Source organism: Aureobasidium namibiae, assembly GCF_000721765.1.
Source record: "Aureobasidium namibiae CBS 147.97 unplaced genomic scaffold scaffold_8, whole genome shotgun sequence".
NCBI classification, from domain to species: domain Eukaryota; kingdom Fungi; phylum Ascomycota; class Dothideomycetes; order Dothideales; family Saccotheciaceae; genus Aureobasidium; species Aureobasidium namibiae.
In genome coordinates, this window is record NW_013581201.1 from 150531 (window position 1) to 178167 (window position 27637).

Genomic DNA, 27637 nt, shown 5'->3' on the forward strand with positions numbered 1-27637 from the left:
GCTCATTCAGATTCCTCTTCAGTGCCTTGCTCCTGATCCCTCTTTGAGGCCTCCTTGCACTTTTTGTTCAGATCATCTATATCCATTTCAACAATGTCCCAATCTACCCAGTCATATGCGTGGCAGTACCAGCAGAGGAAGTCGCGTAGGCAGTCGAAATAACTGACCTCTGAATAGGCGATGTTGACCCAAATCCTCCATTGCCATGGCTCGTCGGGCTCCTCGTCATCTTTGCAAAGGAGATAGTAAATCACCCGACCATAGCCGTTGTCACCTGCCTTCCAGCCAGCAGCAACTTTGAAACCACTACAACCGGAGAATCGATAAAGTTGTTCCAGGAGCTTTGCATGTTTGTCTGCCCAGTATAGCTCTGTTGCGAAAGCGCAAAGAAACTTGCTCTTGTCGAGGTTCGGATAAGTGACTCCGCTGGTGTGCTTCAGAAACTCGACGAACTCGGCTGGTAACTGGAGGCTATCCGCCAAACTGCCCAATAAGTCTCTATCTGCATTCTTGCGTACTGCGGCCTCCAAGTCCGATAGGTAGTATGCGAGAGATGACTCTGATTCTGGGTCACAGATGCCAGAATCATCCCCAAGGTGAGTCCGAGCTCTGTAATCGCTGAAAGTAGTGATCTCAGGCATGTCCCACGACTTGGCCTCGATATATTCTGGGCCTTCGATGTCGTGATGTGTCGCCAGCATGTCCAGGTGTAGCTTGTCGTCACCTTCCGTCTCAGCGATCATGTCCAGTACTCTCGAAAAGATTCGTTTGTTGTTGTCGCGCATGACGTCGGCAAACTGTGACACAAGAGTGGCGGTCGTCTCGTGCCGTTCGGCAGCACTGAGCTCTCCGAACTCATCAAAGATTTCGTTCGCGAGACTCATATTGCAGAGAAAGACAGTGTTCGAAGGATGTGATTATTGTGCATATGGTGTTATGTTGCTCAGTGAAACCAGCTTTTAAATTCGAAGACTCGCAATAGGCAGCAGTTGGTCGAGACCCACTTGCACGCGACATCAGGCATCCTGTCGACGGAACCATGCCTGATGCACAGTCGCAAATGTCTGAAAGAGAGACAATACATACAGAACGCGTCAATGACTCGTCTAGGTACTCACCGCCCTGCCATCCGGAAACGCGTAGAGGCATCAGGTTGACGATGATCGGACATACCTCAGGCACCTACTTCCATCTCCTCTACATGGCCAGACATACTACGTATGTGTATGCCGATGACGACGGATAGATCACTACAGGTCCAGCGTCCTGTAAAGCCTATCGAGTCGAGAGTCCGGCGCGTGTTTTCACGCGTTTCATCATCTCAATGACGTGAGTGGAAATCGCAACGGTAGGTAGACCGTAGCGATCTGATGGAAGATGAGGTGGCTGGGGACGCACTGACCACATTTCTTGATGAGCGTACCACCCTGTTCTACACCGAAGACGACGATATGTGAACTCCACGACATGATAGCTTCTCAATACTTGGGGATATACTGCAAATAAGCTATCAAAGCTGCATGATAGGTTCAGATCTGCCATATCGGGGCTCGGGAGCTTGGGAATTTCAAAAACACTTTCCAGAGGCTTCGAGTCGAAAAGTAGCAGCCATACCACACTTGATTTCCAGTGGCTCAAGTCGTGGAAGCACAACTGTAAAGAAAAAATCAGCATCGCCTAGTAGTGAGACATACTGAAAGCTTGCAGGTGACAAGAGAATCATCGCAGAAATATGTCGATGTTGAAGCAAAGGTAGTCAGTCGTGTTGATGAATCATCACACAAGTCGGGTTGAAAATTATACACAGAGTACAGACACGATGTAGCGTACGAGCACAGATCCTAGAAGAACTGGAAACAAAAGACATCGCTTTTCATCAAAGCATTTCACAATATAATAGTACATGGGTTAAAAGACAGAGGCAGCCATTCCAGACCCCTCGCAAGCAATCGACCAACCGAAAAAAAGAACGCCAAAACGGTATCGTCATCGTCATCGTACAAGTACAGTACAGAAGCAAGGAAACAACGCCGCGCAGTCGTGAGCATTAAAACCAAAAGTAAGCCATAAACATTACTGGGTTACTTGATCATCTAGAAATGATCGCCCTTTCTCCCACGCTTACCGTGGAAGTCAACCTCGGGATGGACGACCCTCATGTGACGGGTGAGGGCATCTGCACGCGAGAAGGTCTTCTCCTCGCGACAGTACTGACAGCGGACCTTTTGCTTCTGACGGTTGTGGATAGTATCTTCATGGCGAGTAAGATCATAAGGTCTGCTGAAGATGCTGTTACACGGCTTGCCCGTCGATGGGTTGATGCGTGTACACTTGTGAGGACCTTGCTGCGAATTACGCTCGGCCAGTGCGGCAGCAGTCATAGAGCTACCGAGAGTGCCAGGAGCGACAGCAGGTGAACTCGAGCGACGGTCGTCTTCCTCAGGGGACGAGGTAGCAGTGCCCGTCGATGACAGAGACTGACGAGCGGGATGAGCTTCACGTCCATGCTTCAACAGCTTGACTGCCGAGTCGAAGCGCTGGTAACAGCCATCGGCAGAACATGTGTAACTGCCAGTGTCGGCAGTGGTGTGCTGTGGCCTCGAGACAGTGGCAGCAGTCATGCTACCCTGTGAAGAGGCACCAGGACCCTCGCTCATGGATGACTCCATGGTAGCCAAGTGAGCAGGGAAGTCTGGAGTAGATTCAGCGTTGAAGTCAGTGGGGCGGTAGTGTGCCTGAGCATAAGGGTTGGTGGGCATTATTGGCTGCTGAGGTGGCAAGAAATTGAAAGTGGTGGAGCCAACCGAGGACTGATCAGAAGACGAAGCGCGGAAGCCGCCAACGTTGGTCGGAGGAGCAGCCATGCTGGTGGCGAAGTTGTAGCCTGAAGGCAGCGTCTCGCCGAACAAGGGCATGTCGGAGCCCTCGCTGTCTGCGAAATCGAGAAGGGCATCCTTAGGCGACATAGTCTTGGTAGCTTCTCTTCGTAGCTTGGGCTGGTGCGACATCCATTCTCTGGCGCTCGCCTCTTCCCTCTGCTTACGTCTCGAGTCTGCAGCGGTGGCCAAGAACGGCCCAGGTCCGTTGAAACTCTGAGTAGCTGGTGCTGCAAAGGGTGAGTTCTGCCTGAAGGGTGATCGATTACGAGACAAATCCCCAACAGGTGATTGGGATCGGATACTGTTGGCAGTACGTAACCTTTCGTCAATTAGGTTGCGGTGTGGAGACAGCATGTTGGTGTTGTTGGTATGTACTGGTGGTGGTTGAAGAGAGTCAGAGTTGTTAGGGTTGAAGAGCTCGTCGGCAAAAGCAGCAGACTCGGTGCGGTTAAGCTCGACGCGAGGGGCATTGGCCTTGTAGTCTGGAAGCGAGCTCATATATAAGTATCGCTCAAACAGTTCGGAATCTGATACTTCCTCACCATTGGTTGGCATCTTGAACAGAGCCGGCCTTTCCTCGTTGTCATGGTCAGAACTCGACCTCGGCTGAGGCGTTGATGGCGAGTCCGGAGCCTTGCTAGACACTGAATGCCGTGACGAGTGTGCGAAGTCCGGAATGTCCTCGTTGTAGGTCGAGTTGTGCTGGTCGATGGCCATATTTTGCATGGCGAGATGAGCAGCAGGCGTGTGAGACAGCTTAGATGGTGCGTAGCCGACGTTGTTGAAGGTCTGGTCGTTATCACTAAAGTACGACGTGGTAGGAGACTGGTCGGCGTTGGCGATATAAGGATAGGTGCTGCCCTGCATGAACGGCGATGAAGGGCCGGTCGAGTTTACAGTCGACTCGGATACGTTTCGGTGGTGGCCTTCTCCTTTCCGCAGCAGTCCGGCAGTGTGGTTCTGCACTGGAAACATATGCCAGTCACTTGTTTGTGATGTCGAGTCCGTGTCGAAAGAATATGTGAACAGAGGGTTGTGTTGAAATGATTGATCCAGTGTCAATTGATGTGGGGTGTTGATCGATGATGAGTGTCGTTTGGTCGAGAAAGAATCAGGTGTCGATGGGTCGAAGGAAGATCGAATGCCTGAGCAGGAGAAGGAAGTCCGATTTGGATAATATGTCATCGTTTCGTTCAGGGTCTGACTGTGGATGACGTCAAGAAAAATTGGAGCTAGAGCCTTCTAGGCAAGTCCAAAGCCGATCGCTTTCTCGTAGCTGCCGCTGAAGGGGTCACAGGGTATCCGTTGAATTGGTAATCTGTTCTCTCTGTTTTCTGAAATCTGTTGATTTGTTTCCGTTGCTTTCTATTTTCTCGAGAACGGTCCGGAGCCGGACGGCTTGGTTTAATAGAAAGATTTTTTGCTTCCAGTCATGGTTCTTGGGGCTCGTTTATGATGGCCGAGTGCGAGTGCTGCGCCACCAGTATCCTGCAGACAGATGCATGCCGAGATGCACTTTACCGGATCGCGCTGTTCCGTGATGCGGCCTAGATGCTTCTGTCCGTACATCACCTCCCAAAATATCACTATACGCGTTGCTTCGATTCGCTTTACGCAGCTTTACGATACTGAAAGATCATTTTCCCTGATAGACCTGGTTTGGGGTGTAGATTTCGTCCTTGCCAACGTGACCAGGACCAATCGCTGCGATGACTCTCAACTCTGCTGCCTGGGAAAAGACGGTCGACTCATCGTGCTGTACCGCGTGACTTTGTCGGAGTCACCACCGCATTTGTGACTCTCTTGGTGCCTAGAGTCGTGTGTTCCGGTGTCCGTACTCGCTTACCATATTCTACTTCCGGAGTTTGGAACATACCTTACCCCGGGCTCATGTGTTGCGAGCATGGTTAGTTAAAGAAAGCCATAGCAGATCTTGGTAATCGAGCGTTGGGCTCAGGGTCCGATCGGGTAGGGCTGCATGGAGCATGCAAGCCACACAAATTTCTACGACCCTGTCAGCGACGGATCCCGGAGATGGCCTACAGTCACCGACTCTGTACTCCAGTACATTCGCTCTCTCCGAACGACTTGAGGATACTTCTTGATTTAGCTCGAGCTGCACGCCAGCTCACCAGAAAACTAATTGATCACCGTCTTTTTCCGTCCAGTTCCTGCATGCTTCCATGCCGCAGCAGACATGAGGCCTCTCAGAAGAGCAACTGGTACCAGCCACGTTTCGACTAAGCCACAAGAGTATAATGGGGCTGTCGATGACGATTGCTGTGGCTGGTGCAATATCGTCACCACAAGACTCGGCGCGAGCAAAGCAAACACAGGGGCCTTCGGGGTTTGAAGAAGCGACATTCCTTTTCTTTTTCTTGCATGCTGCATGTCTGATGTGCATGAGAGGCCACGTCAAAGGGGCTGTATACTCCCAAGTCATTCCCACCGTTCTAACAGGCGGTCACTCCGACTCAGGCACGCTTTTCCGCCGAGCGAATGATGGTGTCACCCTCCAGGGTAGGAACTGTGTCTGACTGCTCGAAACTCGGTCCGCTCGGCCGGGGTCAGTCTGCGGTACTGCGACTTGCGAGCTGACAAAGGAGCTTGGATTATTGAGCGTTCTTCCATATAAGAACAAAGAAGCATTGATATCAACCGCTTAAGCGGCTGTGTTCGGCTCGTTCATGCAAGCTGCCCGAGCTCACCGCTGTTGTTGAAGGACTCTTGATGAAATCCAATCGACAAGCGAAGGAGCACTGATGCTCCTAGAACGTGTTGCCTAGCTCTTCTGACTTGTCTGCGTGTTCATTAGCGGACTTCCATAGTTCATCAACAAATGGACACGCGACATTGCCGAAGGACTTTATGCTCCACCAACGTAGGAGTAATACCCATGAATAAATGATCTGTGTATTACTCCGAGCAATCCCCGCACCATACCTCGATCTCTATCAGCAATTGATCCACTAGACTACAAAGTCAAGACTGCTCATATAGATTCAAACAACATTTGTGACAATCTTTACACGTTGCCGTCTCCAAGGCTAAAAGGCCCATATCGTTTGCATATATGTGTACCAAAATGTATACGGGTAGCTGTAGAAATCGATTTGATCTATGAGAAAAAGCGAATAAAAATAACAAATCAGATCATACTATAGAAATCTGCCATCCCTCAGCACCAGCGACCGTCTGGTCTTCAACAATGAAGACTGAGGCTTTGCCCTTGTCGAAAAGGCTCCTATCGGCACCATGTTCTAGAAGAAGCTTTGCAATATCGAGATGTCCGTGGATTTCGGCGAGCTGCAGAGGGTATGTATACCAACTGAAAAGGTTGGTAGGAGCGTTCAGATCAACTCCAGCCTGAACTAGCAGATCGACTACTGCTGTATGGCCTTCGAGGATAGCCCTGTACAGAGGTGTCTCGACGTCGAACCAGCAAAAAGGGGTAATGGGATCGGGTTAAAGACGGGCACCTGCGCGCAGAAGCAATTCAACCATTTCGGTATGTACGCGCTCGCAAGCGATGTAAAGAGCCGAATCGCTATCCTCGGTATCATTGATGTTGTATTTTCCATCTGTGGAAAAGCCCTCTCGAATCAAACTGTCAACGATAACGACAAGTTCAGCTTTCCCCAGAGTATGCAGAGGTCTGGTGGGCGACAAGCGCTCCTGCTCGGACGGGTCGATGCCTTGACGCGTGCTTGAGTCTGTATTAAACACTATACCTATGTATTTGGAGATGAGTGATGCAATTCCGTCCATCTGCACTTACTGATTTGTCGGGTGTGTTTTCACAAATCCACCTCGATCCAGGGAAGGGATGTTCTAGAACTGCGTTGATCACATTGAAGACTGGATTGTGTTACAGATGATTTGTTGCAGAAGAAACGTGAGAGATGAAAGACTTTTGGAGGTTGTTGAAATTGATTTAGCAGCGTGACGAGCGATACGCAGCAGGCGAAAAGAGCAGCACAACAGGTGTCCTCCAAATCTTGGCGGCCATCGAGGGGCCGAGAGTGTGGGGAAGGAAGTCGCTGGAAGCTCGAGATGTCTCCTAATTTTGGACTCGGTGTCAGTCGAGCCTCCTTTTAACCTTTGTCACCTCTAGTCATCGCACAAGAGTCCAATTCCTTGTGAGTCTGCTGCCAGAACCGTTTTGCGCATACCGCAGTCTTCTAATACAGGGACAGATTCTATCCTGCTTCTCACTCTTGGTTGAGCCGCTCATCAGTAACGGTTTCAGCTGTAGGTGCATCCCCGTCTTCCTGCCAACGCTCATACCAGGCCACCCTCTGACCCGCACCTCGCAGCATCTTCTAGGTTTTCTTACCGGAACTGGTATCATCATGGCTTCTGAGGCTCCCACCCTCGCTGGCTCTTCTGCCGACAGCCTGACGCCCGCCCAGCGTCTGGCCGAGAAGCACGACGACCACAAGCCCTCGGTCGAGGAGGTTGTCGACGAGGAGGACATCATCCACCCTCCTCCTTCGGCCTCTGCCACTGCTTCGTCGTCGGCTGGTCCCTCGACTGCCGCCCCCACTCCCGCCCCCGAGTCCGCCCCCGCTCCTGCTCCCAAGAAGCCTTCGGTCCTCGACACTCAATCTGAGGAGCTGTTCCCCTCGCTCGGCGCCTCAAAGCCTCGCTCCTCTGCCGGCCCTTCACCCTGGTCCAAGAAGCCTGCCGCTGTCGCTAACGCCAACGGTCTTAAGAATGGTCAGGTCGCCAACAACGCTCCCTCGCGCAGCTCTACTCCCGCCTCGGGTGTCGCTACTCCCGCTTCATCCGCTGCTGGCTTCCGTGGCGTCTCGCTCCCAGGTCGTCACACCGAGGCCATCTCTTTTGCTCCTTCCCAGCTCGCTCAGTCAAAGGATCTCAAGAAGCCTGTCTCCGAGATCCTCCGCGACATCAACAAGCGCTCCAAGGCCAAGGTTGAGATGAGCCAAGGTGCTGGCGGTTCTTATGCCTTCAGAGCCACCGGTTCTACTCCCAACGACGTTCGTGAGACTCTGAAGGAGGTTGCCCGCCAACTCGGCTCCAGAGTAAGTCTTTGTCATCGCTACGCCCAGTTGAACTTCGATGGTTACTGACAACAAACAGCAAAGCGTCAAGGTGCCCGTCCCGCTCTCCGTTCGTGCTCATATTATCGGTCGTGGTGGTGCCAACATCACCAATCTCAGCCAAAAGACTGGTGCCAAGATCCAGGTTCCTCGCCAGGAAGACACCGACACCTTTGACGACGATGATTCAGCCACCATTGACGTTCTTATCGAGGGAGACGCCGTTGCCGCCGAGATGGCCCGTCAAGAGATTGAAAAGATTGTCAACGAGCGTACATCGTCCATCAACCTCCGTCTGAAGGACATTCCTGCCGAGTTCTACCCTTTCCTTGCTGGTGCCCACAACTCGCGTGTTGGTGACCTCGAGAGCGGTCGTGACTTGAGAGTGCAGATTCCTCACTACCACACTTGGGTCGAGCAGGCTCCTGCTCAGCCCGCCGCATACCGCCAGCCTCCTGCTTTCGTGCCTCAGGCCAGCTTGCCCATTCAGATCGCCGGTGACCGCCTGGCTGCCAACGAAGCCCGTGCCCAGCTCGAACGTCAAGTTGAGCAACTTAAGCGTGAGCTCGTCTCTGACCAGGTCGCTATCGAGCGTGGTCGCCACCAGTTCATTGTTGGTGACAGAGGCACTTCTCTCCACGACTTCCTTGCCGAGACTGGCTGTGCTGTCATCTTGCCTCCCGATGCCGAGGACGACGAGAACTTGACCATCGTTGGTCCCGCTGATAGACTCGACGAAGGTCTGAACAAGGTCATGGAGCTTGCATCCAGCATGGCCATGGCCAGTGTTGATATTTCGCGTTCCTTCCCCAACGCCCCTCTCGGTGCTCAGGCTCACGCTCGCAATGTCACCAAGTACCTCCAACAGAGACGTGCTATCCAGGACCTTGAGCGTCTCTACAATGCTCGCATCGTCGCTAGCACTGCTCGTAACGGCCCCACTGCCTGGGAAGTCTACTCTCGCGATGGCAAGAACACCATGAAGGCTCGCTCAGACATCATGAACCTCATCAGCGGCCATCCTCCCACTCGTCTCAACCCTGTTCAGGTTCACCCCTTCTACCACCAGCACTTGCGCCAGTCTGCTGGTTCTCAAATCCGCGACCAGTTTGGTGTTCACATGGTTGTTCCCGAAGAGTCCGACAGCGACGACGAAATTTTGCTCGTTTATGAAGGCCCTTCTGCCGCTTCCGACTACCAATTGCCAAGACGTCAACCTGCTGCCAACGAGGCTCAAGACTTCGAACGTGCCTTGAAGGAGGCTCAGCAGCACATTCTTGGTCTGCTCAGTGGCCAGCAGGAGGTTGTTTCGCGCGACGTTGAAGCACCTTCCAAGTTCCATGACAAGATCAGAAGACACGTGGACCGTGAGCAATCGAACCTTCCATCAGGCCAAATTCCCATTCAGGTCCTGTTTGGCGGACAGGGGGCTCGCAAGGCTCCTGCTCAAGGACTCTCTGTCCGTGGTCCCAGCGACCGCGCTGATGCGCTTGTCGAGAACCTGCTCGCTTTCATCGAGCAGGAGAAACAAGACGAGCTTGAGCGTGGTTTCACTCTCACCTTCGACTTCCCCCAGAAGTTTGCCAATATTTTGATCGGCAAGAAGGGCGAAAACATCAGAAAGCTTCGTGAGGAGTTCGATGTTGATATTCAAGTCAACGATGGCAAGGTCGAGCTCAAGGGTCCTCAAGCCAAGGCCAATGCTTGCAAGGCCCACATTCTGGCACTTGGAAAGAAGCTCGAGGATGAAGCTACTCACGTCATCAAGGTCAAGCCTCAATTCCACAAGGACCTGATTGGCACAAAGGGCAGCATGGTCAACCGTCTTCAAGACAGATACAACGTCAGAATCAATTTCCCTCGCACCAACAACGCCGAAGATAATGGCATTGCTGAAGGGGAGAACTCTCGCAAGTCGACTCAGGCCCCTGATGAAGTCATTATCAAGGGTCCTAAGAGAGGTGCTGACGAGGCTAGAGAGGAACTTCTCAACCTCTTGCAGTACACCATGGACACTTCTCACACTGCCACTGTTTCTGTCCAACAAAGTCAGGTGCCCATGATTGTTGGTCAACAAGGCAGTGAGATTGAAAACCTCCGCCTCGCGACTGGTGCTCAAATCGACGTTCCCAACACCCGCGATGCCGCTGACGCCTCCGCACGCGTCGAGATCAAGATCAAGGGTTCCAAGAAGGCTGTCGAGGATGCCAAGAAGCAGATCGAAGAAGCTGCCAAGGTCTTTGACTCAACCGTCACTCGCACTCTCGATGTTGAGAAGAAGCACCACCGCAACATCATTGGCGGTGGCGGCGCCAACATCCGCAACATCGTTGTCAATGCTGGCGGTCCTGACGACAGACAAAAGCTCGCCCGCATGGTGCGCTTTCCTCGCGCTGAGGCCGAGGGTAACACCATTCGCGTCGAGGCCAACAAGGACATCGCTGACAAGATCATCGAAGCCATCCAGGCGCAGGTCTCTGAGCTTGAGAGTCAAACGACTCAGATCATCGACGTCTCACCCGAGAAGCACCCCAAGCTTATCGGTCGTGGCGGCGACATCAGAAGGAAGATCGAGTCAGAATTCAGCATTCAGCTCGACATCCCGAAGCAGTCTGTCACTGGTGCAGAGCGTTCGAGGGTCAAGCTCATTGGACGTGCCGAGAACATCGAGAAGGCCAAGGAGCACATCGAGACTCTCACCAAGGATGCTGAAAGCACCGACATCCAGGTCCCTCTCAAGTTCCATCACGCCATTGCCGACAATGGCCAATTCTTCCGCCGTCTTCGCAGCGACCTTAAGGTGTCTGTCGACCACAAGGGAGAGCGTCCTCCTCAACGTCCCGAGGCACTGTCGACTCGCAAGGCTGGCTCCGGCATGCCCTTGATCACCGACGATGCTACCGCCGGCGCTTCTGATGACAATGTCTCGTGGGTGGTCCACAACCTCCACGAGGGTGCTCCTGAAGGCGAAATCACCTGGGCTTTGTCAGGAGCATCTGCCGAGAGCGTCGAGAAGGCCAGCGCTCGTGTCAAGAAGGCCCTTGCCGACGCCCAGAAGCTAACCCACGCCGGCTTCCTTGTTCTCCCTGACCCCAGCTCTTACAGAAGAGTCGTTGGTCCTCAGGGCAGCACCATCAACGACATCCGTGCCAAGACCGGCACCAAGATCCAGGTCCCAAAGGCTCAGAGTGGCGATGAGGCCATCGAGATCACCGGTACCCAGGATGGCGTCGAGAACGCCAAGGAGATGATTCTCAATGCCATCCAGGGTTGAGTGGTAGAAGAGAGGACTTTATAGTGTTTTGTGTTCGCATGGGTGCGTCGGAGTCACAGGGCATTTGCAACAAAAAGCAGCAGAGTGTATCATCTAGATGATGTGTTTTTGGATGGGTCCAAAATATCTCCAGAAGCTTATATGTATTTCGTATTTTCCTTTTTATTTCATGCAAAATTTTGCCAAAAGCATCTAGATGTACAGTGGCTCTTTCCTAACTTATATGGTATTTTAGAGTACAACAATGTGAACTGCTAACTTGCCAGCTCAGGACGAACGAAGCACGGTCGAGGCAAGAGCTGTTTACGTGAGACGCTCAAGTCAGTCTGTGGATACATGGCAAGAACGGCCACTGCACGATTTGAGTCACACTTGCTCGTTCTGTCGCTGCTTCGGCTTCAAACCTCGACTCTAGACTCAGACTTACGCATGTGCAACCCACAGCGAAAACGACCATTATGAAACTCGCACGATACTCACCGATTGACTAATCCCAATCCTGCCTGATTTCTCTACTTGCTTTTCGCGTCGAACTGACTTTGGTCTTCTGCTACCACTCCTTCAGCTTTGATCTTTTGCTTCAGACTCACTACCCCACGACCAGTCTAGTAGCCATCAAATTTCATCAGATGAACCGTATTTACCCTTCATCAATGGCGTGCTCTCGATCGCCATGCCAATACAGTGGAAGCCCAACAAAGAAAGCACCTCGAAAGTTTCTCCTTCCCAAGGCTTTGTCCACAGTCCTCCGGAAGCGGAAAGTGTCGACAAAGAAGATTGTGTACAAAGAGCTTCATAAGAACGAAATGAGAGGAATGTCAAGGACTACTCGTTGACTTCGATAAGGTACACAAGATACAGCATCGCACGATCTCTGACAGTACTGGCATTTTATTTGTGTTCATCTAACGCAAGATCACCGACTACAATGGCGGCTGTGCCAACACGACAATCGGATCGACTCATAGAGAAGGCGGAGAAGGAGAAGGAGCAGAAGAAGGAAGAGGAGAGACTCGCAAGAGTGGCTGCGTTGGTGGCAGAAGGGCTCCCTGCCGATGGCTCCCTAGAGTTCCGTTTCAATACACAGCCAATTCCATCCCAAGCTTACCAAGTCAGAACCAAGGATGTATACCGAACTGCAGACGGTGTGTTTCTGTATTCATGGGCAGTCGAGGCATTTTGGGATTTTCGCAACTTTCATCCCGGGCAAATCGTGATGTCCACCAGCCCGTACCCGCAGAATGATCCTTCAGCTAAATTCAACGAAGTCGCTGGAGCTGGGCCATGCGCTGCGACTAATGCTGGACCTGTTGGTATGATCTATATCCCAGTCTTGATGTTTTTGTGCTTCTTGAAATATTAATCTATCTGCAGGGGCAAAACGCCGCTATTCCGTAGTTCTTTGGACCACCACGAGAGGACTTTTTGTCGTACCGTAAGTTCAATAGCGGTTGTCGTGATATACAAAGGGGCAGTATACTAACAATGAACAATCCAGACTGTTCACCCTCAACGGAGGCAATTCTTTCGCTACTATGCACGAGGAACGCATCAGAGATTTCGTTACTTTGACCACTGTTTCAGGCGTGGACCCTCAGTATACGGAGTGGGCTGGCCATTCTATCATCATGAATCTCAATCCCGACCTTGAGGGCGATCTCAACCCCTGTTGTTTTGCAGATCTCGCCTCGGCTAGATCTATCACCTCTAGGGAATACCTCCAGGAAGATATTGGCTCCCTTGACGGAGACGAGTATCTTCGTTTCTTGAGTCTATACAAGATACGGAGTAATGAATGGCTGAAACAATCCTTTGACAAGTTCGAGAGCGGAGTAACGTTCAACGACGATAGAATCGTTCAACCGGGCTCAGTATTTGATAACCGAGCAGAGTACGATAATTACGAAAATTGGCAAAAGCTCATGGCGGACAAGAAGTTCCATGGCATGTTCCAGTCAAAGAAAGCGAAGGATCGATACAAGGAGGCAATGAAGAAGAAGCCAAGTAAAGGTCCAGGTGCAGGCTCAACCTCTACTAAAGGCCCGGGTGGTAACAAAGGCCCGAAGCCTGGCACAGGCGGCGGCGGCACTGGAAAGCCGAAATCAAAGCCTGCATTAGGGCATAAGACGACTTTGGATACGTACAAATAGCGATAGGAATTAATCTGTTGCAAAGTAGTATGAATCAAAGATCTCTTGCTTCCTTTCTTCGATTACCGTCGCGTAATGGGGAGCCGGTCGTGGATCAATCGCAAGTCAGATTTGATTGATGCTTAGATCATGACTTTGGCCTTGCTTATGAAGATATAGCTACGAGGAATGTCTGTAGTTCGGAAGTCTGGAAGGATGCAAAATCGCAAGAGTCATGCAAACGAAAAAGCTTAGACAGAATGTCGCGTAATCTAAGATATACCATACTCGGGAGTCATCTACGAGGACTTCTCAGACAGCTACAAAGAAGGAGCAGATGATTTTGCAAGTCGGTCCGCAATGAGTCTTCGAAGCAGAACTCAATACGATGACCATAATCAATCAGAAAACCATGTAGCAAGAACGCTGGTTGATTCTGCTGTAGACGCATGCAGCAAGCATATACACATCCACTATTTGCTCAAGTTTAAGGCAAGTCTAGAAAGCTAAAAGAGGGAGGTGCGACTGATTCTCCTTCTAGTAATCGAAATCTGGTATCCATGCTCCACCACTTACCACAACAGCCATTCCTGAAGGTCTAGAACATTATCAAGTCTAGGTCGAATTGAAGAGACTTATGGATGTTGTTGAGCAGTGCTTGGGGTCTGAAATCACTAGAAAATCTTACGGATCGAGAGGTGCTTCCAGGCGATATCAACACAAGCTTTGGAAACGGAAGGAGAAAGCTTGAAATAGAGCCTGACCATATCAAAAACTGCTTCCAGTGACATGAAGACGTCGTTGATGGCGTTTACATAGTTGACAGATGGTTACAAATAATAGTATGACACAATGCTCATTGCCTAGCCGATGTCTGGGCGTAAGACACATGCGAACACTGCTACCATAGAAGCTTATCTATGATCCATGTACAACTCGCTGTCAATTCGCAGTGGAGCCTTCGAGCGTCAAACCAAAATTACTATTTGCGCATACGACATCAAGAAGCTAAAGAAAACCCTGTCTACATAGTCCAGATACATCTGAACACCGAAGATTATTGCAGTTTGTACGTCTTTGTTGTCTTGTCGACTACCACAGGCTTTTTGAGATCCATTTGCTTCTCTCGCAATTGCCATTGAGCCGATTTTTCGCCTTCGTCCCACTTCGTCCCGTCTACAAGATTGGCCATCTGCCCATACTCCTCGAACGCTTTTTGCTTGTGGAGATTCTGTGAGTACGAGTAGGCCTGGATCAATCTGCAGTAGTCGCTGCCGCTCAGACGTCCCATGTTCATCTGCATCTCAGACTGCATCTGGACTACTATCGGCCTTGTTAGCTGGATGAAGCATTGCTTATGCAGTCCAGTGTGTTTTTTCTCGGTGGCCAAGAATGTGAGTGGAGGTCCAGCCCAGGGAGTTTTGCCCTTCCAGTCTGTGTCATCGACCGTGGTGGCACTGATGAATTCCTGCCATCTCGTCGGATCTTTGCTAAAGTTGGCAACACTGTTCGACAGCGATCTGATGGGAAGGCAGAAGATGTCGCGTTGGCTGGCCCACAAGACTACCATGGGTCGTTTCTTGGCATATACCGGTCCCTCGTTGTGTGAAGCTGTATCCGGGTCATCTATAGGTGCATTGTGCCAAGTCTGCGGCATGGAGTCCATGGCACGAATGATCAGACCGGGGTAGAAATGCTCAGCCTTGCGTTCAGCGCAGTAACCCCAGAGTTTCCTTTCGCCGGTGTCATGGTTTCTCTTCCACAGCTTGTGGCAGGCGACGCATTCTGCGGTCTTTTCGTCGGACTGTTCCTTGCTGAAGTAGGTAGACTTTTTGGAGGAACCGAATGCTTCCCATTCTGTGTCGGGCAGAGGACCACCTGCTGGTTCCTTGCTCTTCTGTCTCAAGGAAGATCTGGTAGGTGACTTCGGCGAGGGAGAAGGCTTCTTTATGCCACCAGTGATGACACCACCTTTGACAGCCCCAGCGTATGATGCGTCCTTTCTTATTTTCTTATCACTCAGCGTGGGCGGCATCTTGAAACGTAAATCTTCTTGTATTGATTGAAGATGAGTGAAATGAACGGACTCGATGCCGTGAATTAGATCGAATTCGATGGTCGAGTGGAAAGCGATGCGAGGTAACGAATGAGCAACATGGCGTGAAATTATAGTGGCGGGTTTGCGGCAGTAGAAATCGAGACAAAGAAGAAGTTATCATCCGGAAAGGGAACGAGAATTCGAGTTTCCTTGAGCTCATTGTCGTCGTCCGGATGCGGTAACAAAGCACCAAAGGACGGAGCATCGAGTCCAAGGCGGGTTGTGATGATCAGAGAAAGTCCATGGACAAGAAAGAGGCCGTGGTGTTGGCGGTCAGCGAGATGATTCTACTCACGTCTCTTTGAGGTCCAGAAAAGTGATCACGTTCGAGTGGGACTCGTGCTGTATACAATGAGCACTTGCACCATTGTCCTCAGTGACTTTGATGAATATGGCGGATATGCTAGTGTAGAAAATCAGAAGGCAGCGCTGATACAGGTGTTCTATCAGCACATACCACAGTCACTAAACGTTGGGGGCTATTGCGACGGACATAGATTGCAGCGATTCTGTAGGCGCTTACGATCATTTCCAGCCACGTGCTAACATGTGCAAGCAATACTGAGGCTCAAAGTCAAGCTTTGTCGCATTGAAATTGGTTTGCGAGAAGGAACGATGCGAAGATGTGACGAAGCCTGATCGTTGAGCACACCGCCTGGCGTAATCAGCTTGATCGAGTCGCGAATGAAGGACGTTGACGACCTCCTTAACACAAACCTCGCATCAAGGATTCCAGGTTCAACAGCAAATACATGCGACAACTGAGCAACAACTCTTCCATCGCAGCCTGCAGGATCAGATCCGTTGTGTTGTTCCGACGTTGATCGAGCTTCGCCATCGCGATCTCAGGCGCGCATCGCGGAATCCCTCAGTCGAACGGGCTTCGGCCAAATCCTACGCACCTTTGTATCTTCGCGAGACGTCGTCAATTTGGGCGTAGTCCACCTATAACATTTCTCGCAATCTCGTCGCATTAGGTCTAGTCTCGTCTTCGATATCTACCCCGTGCTGTCTCCCAGCGACGCACGTATTGGCTACAAGTCAGCGAGAGCAGGGATTCGAGGGTGTTTTGTGATTCAGGCACAGCCTCTACATCTTACGACGACACAGAAGTCGGCCAACTATTCCTCCGCAACCCTCATCCTCACTCCTTTGTAGAATCTCATGTAGCTTCAGTGCGTCACCATGTTATTATCACAAGTCGCACGATTGTAAGTATTATAAGCTGCGTTGAGGTCGTCTCCATCTGGCACAATCAACTCTGCCTACAAAATTCTGACAACGACCTCGAATACTTTCAAAATGGTGGCCTGCAACAACGCCATCCCCATGGACGTGTGTACCCTTCAGACTTGCTGCTTCGAGCAAGGATTCCTCGACTACCCACCCAACCTGGCTGTCAGCGTCGCCTACCTGACCATATTTGCCCTCTTCATGATGATCCAACTCGGCATCGCCTTCTATTATCGCACATGGGTGTTCGGCTTTGCGATCTGGGGCGGCTTAGTGCTGGAGATCATTGGCTACGTTGGCCGCATCCTCATACGTTCAAACCCCTTCGACATGAGCATCTTCCTGACATACTTTATCCCTCTCGGTCTTGGTCCGGCTTTCTTGACTGCTGCCATCTACATCACACTCGGCCATGTTGTCATTGTGTTTGGCGAGCAATACTCTCGCCTGAAGCCAAAGACTTACTCTCTCGTCTTTGTCTGCGTTGATGTGTTCTCGCTCTGTATTCAAGCAGTTGGCGGTGGTCTCACAGGCTCCGCAGACACGGATAGTCAGCGCACGATAGGAACGGACATTCTTATCGCTGGTTTGGCACTGCAAGCCTTCTCCCTTGGATGCTTCATCCTTCTAAGCGCCGACTTCATGCTCAAGGTCAGAAAAGGAAACAAAGAGGATCGCAACCCCAACTTCGCTCTGCTCAGAGCCAAGAAGACCTTTGCAGGATTCCAGATTGGTAAGACTATATAGGTCCCGCTTCAATGTGATCGCTAACATAGTGAGTGTAGCCCTCCCTATCGCTGCTTCCGTCATCATGATCAGATGCATCTACCGCGTCATCGAACTCTGCGAAGGCTTCGACGGCAAGCTCGCCAACGAAGAAGTCCCCTTCGACATCCTAGAAGGACCAATGATAATCATCGCGACCCTGATGCTCACGGTATTCCATCCTGGCATTGTCTTCCGCGGTGGCTACTGGGAAGCCTCGTCGTGGGTCATTCGCACATCAAAACAGGGAAATAGAAGAATTGCGGCCTCGCCCGAGGCTTCTCACGAGGAAGCAGCACTCTCAGTTGAGAAGACTGCAGACTCTTTGACGCCAATGTCGTCGGATATGGAGGAGCCTTTTGCTGCAGAGCCGGCGGCCATCGATAAGGAGTAGAAAGATTCGATGAATCACTTGCTCTTTATAGATACAGGGCACGTAATATTTAAATTACTACTCTGTAGCATAATCGCAAATAACAACTATCTATGAACAACGGAATTATGATAGAGAAGTCCTAGGGGACACACGGACATGACTCATGTGAGCAAAGTGTAACAGAGCAAGCCTATCAACAATCCGCCAATAGAGGTTTCGACAGCTGCAGCTCTACCCTGATATGCCACGACTGTTGTAGCTGGAGAAGATCCTGATGGATGGGATGGGGTGGCTACAGTGTTGATTGCAGCCGTATATGGATCCGCAGATGTGCTCGTGCTACTCGCTGAAGCATCTGAATTAGGCCATTGACTAGACTCTTCTGGCGTAATCACCGAGCCGGGTATAGAAGTCTGACCAGCGCTTTCGCTGAGATACTGCGAGTCTTGCGTTGACGTGCTCAAGATGTGTTTTGAAGCATCCATTGTGGGCACTCGACTCGATTCATTCTGTACACTTGATGACGCGGGCGTAGAAAACTGTCCGGCATCTGCGCTGAGATATTGCGAGTCTTGTATTGAGGTATCCATGACATTTGTTGAAGCGTTGGGTTCAGGTTGGCTAGATTCTTCATGCATACTTGATGAGGCGGACGCAGAAGGCTGCATACCGCCGGCGCTGTGATACTGCGAGTCTTGTGAAGGCGCTGCGACTGGACTTTCGGGAGTCACCGTATTCGTCACGGCGCTAGGTTCGTTTGACGAGGAGAACTCGCTGCCTAAATTGTCCGCAAGTGCGGTGCTTGTCGCTGGAATCTGTGATGTGGATGTCTCAGGCAGTTGAGTATGGTCAGCCTCTGCTGGAACAGCAGAAACAGTGCTTGATGCAGCTGCAGCAGGAGGAGTCGACCAAGCCACGACTGGTGTCGCAACGGTGGTCCCAGGAATCAATGCTCGTGGGGGATCCCTGAATCGTGGAATTAGTCAACAGTCATTCTTGGATGCGGAAAGTACTTTGGCCTACCATATCCCGTTGACTTGGATCTCGCAGCTCGTGGTGTGAAAGACACTGTTTGCCCATTCTGTCATCGTCGACGGTAACAGGATATAGGGCCGATAGTCATCTCCTATAGTCAGTGCCCGAGTATATGCGGTAGGATCTGACACACCATCAGTTTTCTGTTACACAAGTATGCAAGAGAAGGAGGAGATCTTACAGTACTCATCCCAAGCGAACGCAGATTCTCCAACGAAGTAGGCAGCGGCAGGGACTTGCTGGAAACAGTCGTCACCAGGCTCATCCTGGATCCACGATGTCGAGCTATTCGCAGGCTGACATTTGTAATTGAGATCTTGGTAGCGGAATGGCTTGTGGTCGTACAGTGCTCTGGCTGAACGAGCAGACATCACTTCGGACGCTGAGACAACGATAATGGTGCTCTCCAAGGTGGTGAAGCATCCATCGACACGTGAGACACTGGCGAAGGATATGGCCACACTAGGCGACGTTATCGTGATACCATCTGTGACGAATGTGTTGGGTCCGTCGCCAGTCATCGGCAGTCCTACAGTTTGCACGGAGCTGTTGCAGATATTGCCGCTGCCTTCAAAAGTCCGTACAGGCCAATAAAGGAGTCTGGCCGATTTAGCCCGTAGATAACAAAGCGAACAGAGGCCGCCGGCTGATGCTGTCGCATAAGTGTGAGTCGTGGTACTGGTGCTTGAGAAATTGCAGATTGAACTGTACGAGACGAAGACCATTGAAGCATTCTGATTGTAAAGCGCCTGGCATTCATCATCGGGTATAAAACACGGTTGAGGCGTGGGATACGGAGGTACATTGTACTGAAATGAGGTGACAGGGTACTGGGTTGTCGTGTTTGAGTGAGGATTGCCCAATGTTGACGTCGTCGACGTCGATGCAGCAGAACCCACGACTCGAGGATGGCCATCGCATAGTGTCGTTAACGAAGTCGCGCTGAAATAAGGTACTGTCACAACAGTTCCGGCAGGTAGTGTTTCTGTTTCGGTCGACACAAAAGACAAGTTGTGGATAAAAGACCAGCTTGTGAAAGAACTATGCCACGATGCCAAAGTTTGAGCGCATTGTGCAGCAGAGCTCAATCCAGTTGCGAGGTCTGACTCGGTCGATGTCTTGTTCAGACCTTGTCGTTGCTCCAATGCGGCTCGCCGAGATCCAAAGGGCTGCGGCGGGCCAACTTGAGTCGCTGCAAGTCCATATTGCAACGTGCAGCTTAGCAGCAGCGCTTGCGCCAACACTCGCGGCATATTTGGTATGTATGAAAGACAGGGAGGAAGAACACCGGGCCTGATAATACTTGAGAGATGCTTCTAGTGTTGATCCCTTGACACTGAAGTGCGAGCCAAACAAGCACTGTACGGAGATATTTAAGCTTCCATCGACTGTTGATCTTCTGTTCCGCTTGAAGCGAAGGATTTGTACGAGTACTCGCACGTCAACCTCTGGTTTCTGAGCCTCACAGCCATGGTAGTATTTTGGTGACGCGAGCGCTGTGGCGGCTATGGGTATGAATGGAGCTATAGGCAGCCCATAGCTCGTTGTGACCTCATGATGGTACCAACACTGAGGAAGCAGAAGGTTTCAAGCGTCGAACAAGGCAAGAGCGCAGCGCGAGCGGATCCCTCGGTAGATCAACGCTATTGCTATGTTTAGCAGCGGGGGTTTATCTGACGCGAACCAAGGGGGAGCTGAAAAATCATGCCGACCCGGCTCTATCGCTCCAGTTCTGCAGACAACTACAATGTTGATAGCAATGCTGACTGTCAGAATTAGTATTCAAAGAGCGTCGATGTACGCAAGCCGGAGGCGGTCCGTCCTTGCCGGGCGGTGTATGGGGAGCACCTGCCGACTACATCTGATGCTCGCATCAAGACCAAGGTCCAGGCAATAAACCTCTTCCGCTCACAAAGATTTGGAGGGTTGCACAATCTACGCCGAGAGTTTGTCTAAGCTATCTCCGATAATCTTGGTGGGTTCATCTTTATAGTCAGAGCTTGAGATGCTGGAAGAACGAGTCCATACGATGTTTTGTCAACAGATGCTACAGTCAGCCAACATACGCTCAAGGATATCGGTGTGTTTCTTGCCTAACTCGAGATTACAGACATGATGTATAGCGCTGTCCTCGATATGCTGGATCGTTTCCAGTATGCGTCCATCTCAGTTAGGAGACCGCAGCTAGAAATCAAGTCTCAACAAAGCTCTGTGTCGCTATTGATGTTGATTAAACTACTACTGAGAAGCATGCGAGTTAAACTGATTGACTGACAGCTAGCGCTCCGAAACGGAAGTGCGCACCGACCACAGAATTCATGCACGTCGACCTTAGGGATGCCCGTGTTTGTTTATGGAGAGGACAACCTGCCGGCTCATATTAACAATCATATGTGATAAACTGTTCGCAGACTCAACTGTCCGGCCAAGTTTCCAAGCCTGGGGTGTCAGGTTCCGTAATCACCATGCTTCTCAAGCCTTTCGCGAGACCTCTGCAAATCTCTAATGTACGTCCATCATTATCTCCTCGTTGCAGATTCCGATCCAGCCTGGAGAGTGATGTTCCACGTTGTTCTGCGACACTTCGTCTTGGTATTAAAATTCGAGGCCAATCGGGTCGCCTATATACTCTGGAAAAAGTCCTACAACATAGGGAAGACCTTTCAGGAACAATCTACCGCGCAATGTGAGTACCGAAGACCATGACATGATCTCTACGCAGCACATAACTTATCATCAACCTAACGCTGGAGACAAACTCTTCGTCTTGAAAGACACTGCTAAGAAGGATTTTCACAACGATGTTGCACTTCAGGAAGGCCTGCCTATGAGCGATTTTGTACGAAGACTCGAAGACACGAACGAAGAACACGCAATGATCATATTCCCCTACATGAAAGACGATCTCCTGAATCTGTGTGCTAGCCAGCAGCTCTCACTCAGGTCGAGGAAACGGATTCTAAAGGACGCGCTTCGAGGACTTGTAGCATTACACGCAGACGACTATGTTCATACAGGTGAAGACGCTGACTCTGATGTAATCCCCGATACTGACTTGGTCACAGATATCAAGCCGAACAATATCCTTGTCGATTGGGGCCCCGGCCATGATCACGATATTGTGGTCAACGGTGTTCAGATAGCGGATGTAGAAGACGCCTGCTATATTCCGCCTGGCCGCAATATTGTTGGGCTACAGGTCGGCAATTGGATGTGGCGTAGTCCAGAGGCACACGCACAAGGACCAGTGAATTCGCCTTCTGATATGTTCTCATTTGGCCTTGTTGTAAGTCACAAGAAATCGGCATCATCGTCGTTGGTGCCAGTCTTGTCGTTCGTATGCGCTTGGACTGACAAGATTAGTGTATCTATACAGTCACCAACAAGGTAGTGCTTGCAGTCGCTAAATCAGAATTGGAGGAAGGAGAGGAGCTACTGTCTCGTGTGATCGCACGCCAAATATCATATTTTGCCGACTGGGATGGTATAACAGGTTTGCTGAACCATCTCTGCGGTAATCCTTGGGCAGAGGTATTTGAGATTCTATGGGACGACATTGGGGACAGTAACCCACGCAGGCCATTCTCACTCTGGCTTTGGAACGAGTCACTTGGCTGTACCAAGGAGGAGTGGAGTGGCTTCAAGACTTTAATAAGCGGTCTCACGGCATTCGACCCAAACTCCAGATTGACCGCGAAGGAAGCCTTGGAACATAACTGGTTCAGTGAAATATAGGTTCCGGCTTATCGAAGATATGTCCATATCGAGGTTCTGCTTAGGGAGCCAGTAAGCTCTTGAGGAAACGAGTCCATGATGAGATTCTGATCAAAACAAGGAGTACACTGCCTCGAGGATCAGCATGACAGATCTGTGGAAGTTTTTGGCTGCGACAGAGTTCGGATGGGACATGGGCAAAATCTAAGCAGACAGAACGGGATCGTGCTGGAAACTAGTTGCAAATCTGTGCTTCGCCGAACAACATCGCTCTACGACTCAAGGCAGATGTGGGAGGCGACTTGCGAGCGGTGACCAGTACCTCAAATCGATGTTCGAACATAACAAGTTCGACTGACGAGGCAAGAACTTCACCCAATGCATCGGGACCTCTTGGCATTGTCACCCGACCTCGACCGATCATGCATCTGACTGATCTGAGCCAACAATGGCAGAGCTTTGGACTACCAGATCATAGCCTGTATCAACCATGCCAGACTGACATGCAGGACTTGAGCGTGGAGTTGGATGAGCTCGAGTCGACGTGGAGACTGAAATCCTGACTAGCAAGACTGCTTCGTTGCGAGACCGATGGGGGGTCGGTGAAGAAAGATGGGAGGAGGTTTTCCCAATCTATCGAGAGCAATAAGAGCAATTTTAGACTTCTTGTGTGGACAGCCGGGAGGAAGGGGAAAGTGTAACTGAAGCTCTCGAGACAGCGCAGCGGTTGTGGCCGTTTGGCCTGCGATCGAATTCGAGTGCTGCAAGCCAAACAAGACTATGTAGAGCCATAAAGATAAAGGTTTATTGGATGATCTCTGTTTTACAGAGAGATGTCCAGTTGGTAGTCACACGTTTTGCACACTTGTGTTTTGTATGGCTAGACGTTAAGATTCCAGAGCCAGGCCTAGCTGTGCTGATGGCGTCTGGAGATACTCTCAGATGTCATGCTCGTAGAATCGATTGCGGCGGAGTCATAGAGGATGAGGCCTCGGCATCGGCCCCTGGAGGAGTTGAAGACCACTTCCATCCGTCCATTTCCGTGTTCGGAGCATGTCGGGAAGCCGATCTCCCCGCTGTCGACGGCCGCGATCTCCGCAGGATGTGGGGGGATCCACGTTCTCTCCACCCGAATGGTCAGCAAATAACGACGGCAACTTCACTCTCCGTCTCCACGCAAGAATTTAACAATGTCTCCAAGAGATACAGCGGTGGTGGTCTGTAGACAAGGGACTTGAGACCCTTGGAGAACAATGTCCCTGATTTTCCGGAGCAACCTGGGCCCTGGGTCAGGTTTATTGACAAGGCAGTCCACGAAACAAGCAAGCCCAGAGATCCACACGCGTAACGTAGCTACCTGTGTGTACCTCATGAGCGAGCGAATGGCGACGCGGCGGCCTTAGCCTAGGTTCACTCGTCTGCATCAAGTGCAGGCAACGGTCACTGCCATTGGGCGCGGGGCAAAGGTTATGCTGAGAGCTGCTGATACAAACGACTTGTGATCGACCCCGCATCTCCTTCGTAGCCTCGTAGGAAGGCGCGAGTAACAAAGTGACTTCCTAGATCAAGAAGCTCGTCTTCCCTCTGCTGCTCGAGAGCTTCTCTTCCTTCAGCGAATCGTAGAATTCCGGACAAACAAAAGCCTTGTTTACCAGCCTTGGGGAACATCCGCAACTCCGATATATAATAGCGTTATCTTCCTTCACTTCGATCCTCTTCCACGACAACAACATCTGCTTTTGTTATATAATCTTTCCAGTTTTGCGCACGCCTTATAGCTCGACATCGTCGACTATACACTTCAGCTTGAGTGCAGAAGACAATAGCCCAGCAAGCGCTAACAAACCGGGTGTCTGATATCAAAGGTAAGCAATCGAGTTCGTCCCCACCACAAAGTCCCGGTATGTCCTCGTATGATTGCCGTGAGGAGTCATCGCTATCACGGGTCACAACACCGTCCATCGCGGCTTCACGGTCTGGAGCAACAATTGTATGGACGGAACATTTCGCGTTGGCGGGTGCCGGCTGGCTTGCCAGCCCTCTCCACACATCCCGATCTGAAGCCGTTTCAACCACTTACATTGATGGGCTCATATGCATGCTGCTACCCGCTTACCTTTGATAAGAGCAATTGACTAACATCTTTCGTGTCACTCAACACAGACCAAAGACACTTTCAACAGCCCAACCAACTGAGGTCGAAGCATTATCCGTCAGCCTATATCTTCGAACGAGCAAGATAGGAACTTTCTTCGAACACTTCTGTTTGCCCAACATGAGCACCACTTCGACTCTCTCCGAAGCCGCAGCTGCGGCCCGTAACGCGGCCAAGGATGCGCCTCAAGCAATGAAGGCAGCAGCCGAGAACCCCAGAAAGGCCACTCGGGACATCCTGCACACACCCTTCGTTCGCGCTGCTTTGCCTTTCATCAATGGTGGCATCGCAGGTATGGTCGCCACATCAGTTATCCAGCCAATCGACATGATCAAGGTGCGTTTGCAGCTTGCTGGCGAAGGTGTCAAGACTGGACCTAAACCTTCACCTCTGTCGATTACCCGCGATATCATCGCCAGCGGCAAGGCCCGCGATCTGTACACTGGTCTCAGTGCAGGCCTCTTGAGACAAGCCGTGTACACGACAGCCCGTATTGGCATCTTTGACACCTTCATGGGCACTTTGAGCAAGAGAGCCAAGGAACAGGGCAAGCAAGTTGGCTTCGCTGAGCGTGCTGTAGCTGGTCTTTCCGCAGGCGGATTGGCAGCCATGGTCGGAAACCCTGCAGATCTCGCGCTCATCCGCATGCAGAGTGATGGTCTCAAGCCTGCAGCGCAGCGTGCAAACTACAAGTCGGTCTTCGACGCCCTGACTCGCATCTCGCAGAAGGAAGGAGTCGCTGCGCTCTGGTCTGGTGCTGGACCCACGGTAGTGCGCGCCATGGCCTTGAACTTTGGACAACTTGCCTTCTTCTCGGAAGCAAAGAACCAACTCAAAGACACATCCTTGTCGCCTCGCACCCAGACCCTGACAGCATCGGCAGCAGCAGGTTTCTTCGCATCTTTCTTCAGTCTGCCATTCGACTTTGTCAAGACCAGACTGCAGAAGCAGACCAAGGGACCTAACGGTGAAGTTCAGTACAAGGGCATGTTCGACTGCTTCAAGAAGGTCGCAGCCGAGGAAGGACCATTGAGATTCTACAGAGGATTCTCGACATACTACGTGCGCATCGCGCCTCACGCGTAAGTTTGACCAATTAGTGTATCGTGACAATTGCTGACATGCACGACAGTATGGTGACACTCATCGTGGCTGACTACCTTGGCTTCATTACCAAGTAACAAGCACTAGCAACCGACAGATTGGAAAAAGGCAGGACGAATGATGAAGAGAAGAGGACACGAAAGCCCTAAGAGACAGTAATACCCACAAATGCTTTTCATGTAATCAGGAACCAGAGCCAGGTAGCTCAAATGGACATAAGCGAATAGCACATTCAGTATCCCAGACCATATTGATCAAAATTTCATGGTGATGTTGTACAAGAGGAAGAAAGGAAGGAGCGATAGTGTCGTGGAACAAAAGGAAGGAACGGGCCAGGCTTGGCGCGAATGGACGCGCCCTGAAACGCGTCTTCCTCGAAACGACTTTTGGAGAGCTGCAAGTCAGCCGAAGACACAACCATCATGTCGCTGAGAACGAGACATTCGACAGTCGCATCGACACCTGCTAGAGGCACGCCTGGTCGAGCTGGTACTGCCGCTTCGACACAACGAGCGCCCACCAACGAACTCCCTCCTTACCAACCGCTTCAACACCCTCTCAGCGCCGCTGGTCGTGACAGGCTGCGCCAGCTCTCACAACCCACAAAGTTTGGTGTCCATCACCAGTTGCTTGCTGAAGTCATCTCATGCTTGAGTGAAGCCGCCGCCGAGACCAACGAAGCCTTGAGCAGCAAAGAGACCGACCTCGCTCGCTCAAAAGCCAGGAACCAAGATGATCCCACCACAAGCCAACAACGTGTCGAAGAGATGGAGGCTCAGTTCGAAGAGCTGCAGGCCAAGGTCGACAGCATAACGGCTCAAATGGACAAGGATGTACGCAAGATGATCGACGCCGACAACAACATCGAAGATATGCAACACACCCTCGCCGAGCTTGTCAGAGACGTCTCCAATGCCTCTACCCAGCGTACACAACGCACACAAAGAGAGGATAGCGAAGAGTACCCCGATTTTGACCCCACTGATCCGACAAACGCCACTCAGCGTCCACTTGCCGTTGCCCATCTCTTCAACGACCGCGTTGCCCGCGCCAAAGACCGCTACAACACTCAATCCTTGACGAACCGCTACAGTAAGAATAACCACTACATCGGCTTCAAGAAAATCACCCACGACGCTCGCTATCACAACGACGATGTTCCTCCACCCCACCTCTGGTTCAAAGAAGACCGCCCCGATGCTGGAGAAACCGCCTTGGGTACCGAAGACAGTGATGACGATCTGCAAATTGCAAAAGAAACAATCAGCACAAGATGTCCATTGACGTTGCGAGAATTCGAAGATCCAGTCACCAGTCGCAAATGCCCTCATTCGTTTGAGCGCGAAGCCATCACCTCCATGATCCAGATGCCTAACAATCATGTGCGCTCCGAAGGTGCTGCTGCTGTTCAATGCCCAGTCCCTGGATGTCAAAAGCTTTTGACGTTGGCGGATATCCACAGTGATCCTATGATCAAGCGCAAGATTGCGAGATTGCAAAAGGCTAACCGGGATGCCGAGGAAGATAGTGATGAGGAGGGTAGCAACAGACCGCACAGTATTGCCAGTGATGACGATGACGATGCTATGGATGTGGATGAGACGCCTGTGCAGAGGATGAAGAAGGAGAGGTTGAGCGGTAGGACGCCACGTCCGTCTGCTGCGCCTGCTTCGAGTCGAAGGGGAAGGAATGCTGTTGTGAGTCTGGACGACGATGACGAGGATGACTGAGAACGAGACTCTGTTTGTATATCAATTGATAGAATAGCTTGATCAAGGCAAAACGCAACGACGAACTCCAAATACCATTAAG

General features: G+C 51.1%; 11 protein-coding genes across 11 annotated transcripts; 7 read left to right on the forward strand and 4 right to left on the reverse strand.

Annotated features, from left to right (window-relative positions):
• Positions 1 to 2: 2 nt before the first annotated feature.
• Positions 3 to 884, reverse strand: M436DRAFT_46567 (uncharacterized protein; the record flags this gene model as incomplete). Its single annotated transcript, XM_013572079.1, has 1 exon — positions 3 to 884. One exon carries the CDS (start codon positions 882 to 884, stop codon positions 3 to 5), a length of 882 nt encoding a protein of 293 aa, XP_013427533.1.
• A 1209-nt stretch (positions 885 to 2093) lies between these two features.
• On the reverse strand, positions 2094 to 2381 carry M436DRAFT_46189 (uncharacterized protein; the record flags this gene model as incomplete). Its single annotated transcript, XM_013572000.1, has 1 exon — positions 2094 to 2381. The coding sequence occupies one exon, from the start codon at positions 2379 to 2381 to the stop codon at positions 2094 to 2096; it is 288 nt and encodes a 95-aa protein (XP_013427454.1).
• Positions 2382 to 6164: 3783 nt separating this feature from the next.
• Positions 6165 to 6590, forward strand: M436DRAFT_63545 (uncharacterized protein; the record flags this gene model as incomplete). The annotated part of the gene is made up of 2 exons (XM_013572158.1): positions 6165 to 6194; positions 6285 to 6590. 2 exons carry the CDS (start codon positions 6165 to 6167, stop codon positions 6588 to 6590), a joined length of 336 nt encoding a protein of 111 aa, XP_013427612.1.
• Positions 6591 to 7231: 641 nt separating this feature from the next.
• Positions 7232 to 11216, forward strand: M436DRAFT_81613 (uncharacterized protein; the record flags this gene model as incomplete). The annotated part of the gene is made up of 2 exons (XM_013572293.1): positions 7232 to 7924; positions 7983 to 11216. The coding sequence occupies 2 exons, from the start codon at positions 7232 to 7234 to the stop codon at positions 11214 to 11216; spliced, it is 3927 nt and encodes a 1308-aa protein (XP_013427747.1).
• A 928-nt stretch (positions 11217 to 12144) lies between these two features.
• M436DRAFT_63547 (uncharacterized protein) lies at positions 12145 to 13366 on the forward strand (the record flags this gene model as incomplete). The annotated part of the gene is made up of 3 exons (XM_013572159.1): positions 12145 to 12529; positions 12591 to 12651; positions 12715 to 13366. The coding sequence occupies 3 exons, from the start codon at positions 12145 to 12147 to the stop codon at positions 13364 to 13366; spliced, it is 1098 nt and encodes a 365-aa protein (XP_013427613.1).
• A 1036-nt stretch (positions 13367 to 14402) lies between these two features.
• Positions 14403 to 15380, reverse strand: M436DRAFT_45840 (uncharacterized protein; the record flags this gene model as incomplete). Its single annotated transcript, XM_013571932.1, has 1 exon — positions 14403 to 15380. One exon carries the CDS (start codon positions 15378 to 15380, stop codon positions 14403 to 14405), a length of 978 nt encoding a protein of 325 aa, XP_013427386.1.
• A 1365-nt stretch (positions 15381 to 16745) lies between these two features.
• Positions 16746 to 17835, forward strand: M436DRAFT_45850 (RTA1-domain-containing protein; the record flags this gene model as incomplete). The annotated part of the gene is made up of 2 exons (XM_013571935.1): positions 16746 to 17409; positions 17462 to 17835. The coding sequence occupies 2 exons, from the start codon at positions 16746 to 16748 to the stop codon at positions 17833 to 17835; spliced, it is 1038 nt and encodes a 345-aa protein (XP_013427389.1).
• Positions 17836 to 17978: 143 nt separating this feature from the next.
• M436DRAFT_81617 (uncharacterized protein) lies at positions 17979 to 19373 on the reverse strand (the record flags this gene model as incomplete). The annotated part of the gene is made up of 3 exons (XM_013572294.1): positions 17979 to 18783; positions 18841 to 18976; positions 19034 to 19373. The coding sequence occupies 3 exons, from the start codon at positions 19371 to 19373 to the stop codon at positions 17979 to 17981; spliced, it is 1281 nt and encodes a 426-aa protein (XP_013427748.1).
• Positions 19374 to 21317: 1944 nt separating this feature from the next.
• M436DRAFT_63551 (kinase-like protein) lies at positions 21318 to 22587 on the forward strand (the record flags this gene model as incomplete). The annotated part of the gene is made up of 4 exons (XM_013572160.1): positions 21318 to 21359; positions 21493 to 21538; positions 21627 to 22138; positions 22216 to 22587. 4 exons carry the CDS (start codon positions 21318 to 21320, stop codon positions 22585 to 22587), a joined length of 972 nt encoding a protein of 323 aa, XP_013427614.1.
• A 2254-nt stretch (positions 22588 to 24841) lies between these two features.
• On the forward strand, positions 24842 to 25902 carry M436DRAFT_63552 (mitochondrial carrier; the record flags this gene model as incomplete). Its single annotated transcript, XM_013572161.1, has 2 exons — positions 24842 to 25803; positions 25854 to 25902. The coding sequence occupies 2 exons, from the start codon at positions 24842 to 24844 to the stop codon at positions 25900 to 25902; spliced, it is 1011 nt and encodes a 336-aa protein (XP_013427615.1).
• A 441-nt stretch (positions 25903 to 26343) lies between these two features.
• Positions 26344 to 27363, forward strand: M436DRAFT_25323 (uncharacterized protein; the record flags this gene model as incomplete). The annotated part of the gene is made up of 1 exon (XM_013571914.1): positions 26344 to 27363. A coding segment is annotated over one exon (1020 nt), but the record flags the coding sequence as incomplete, so codon positions are not given.
• Positions 27364 to 27637: the final 274 nt, after the last annotated feature.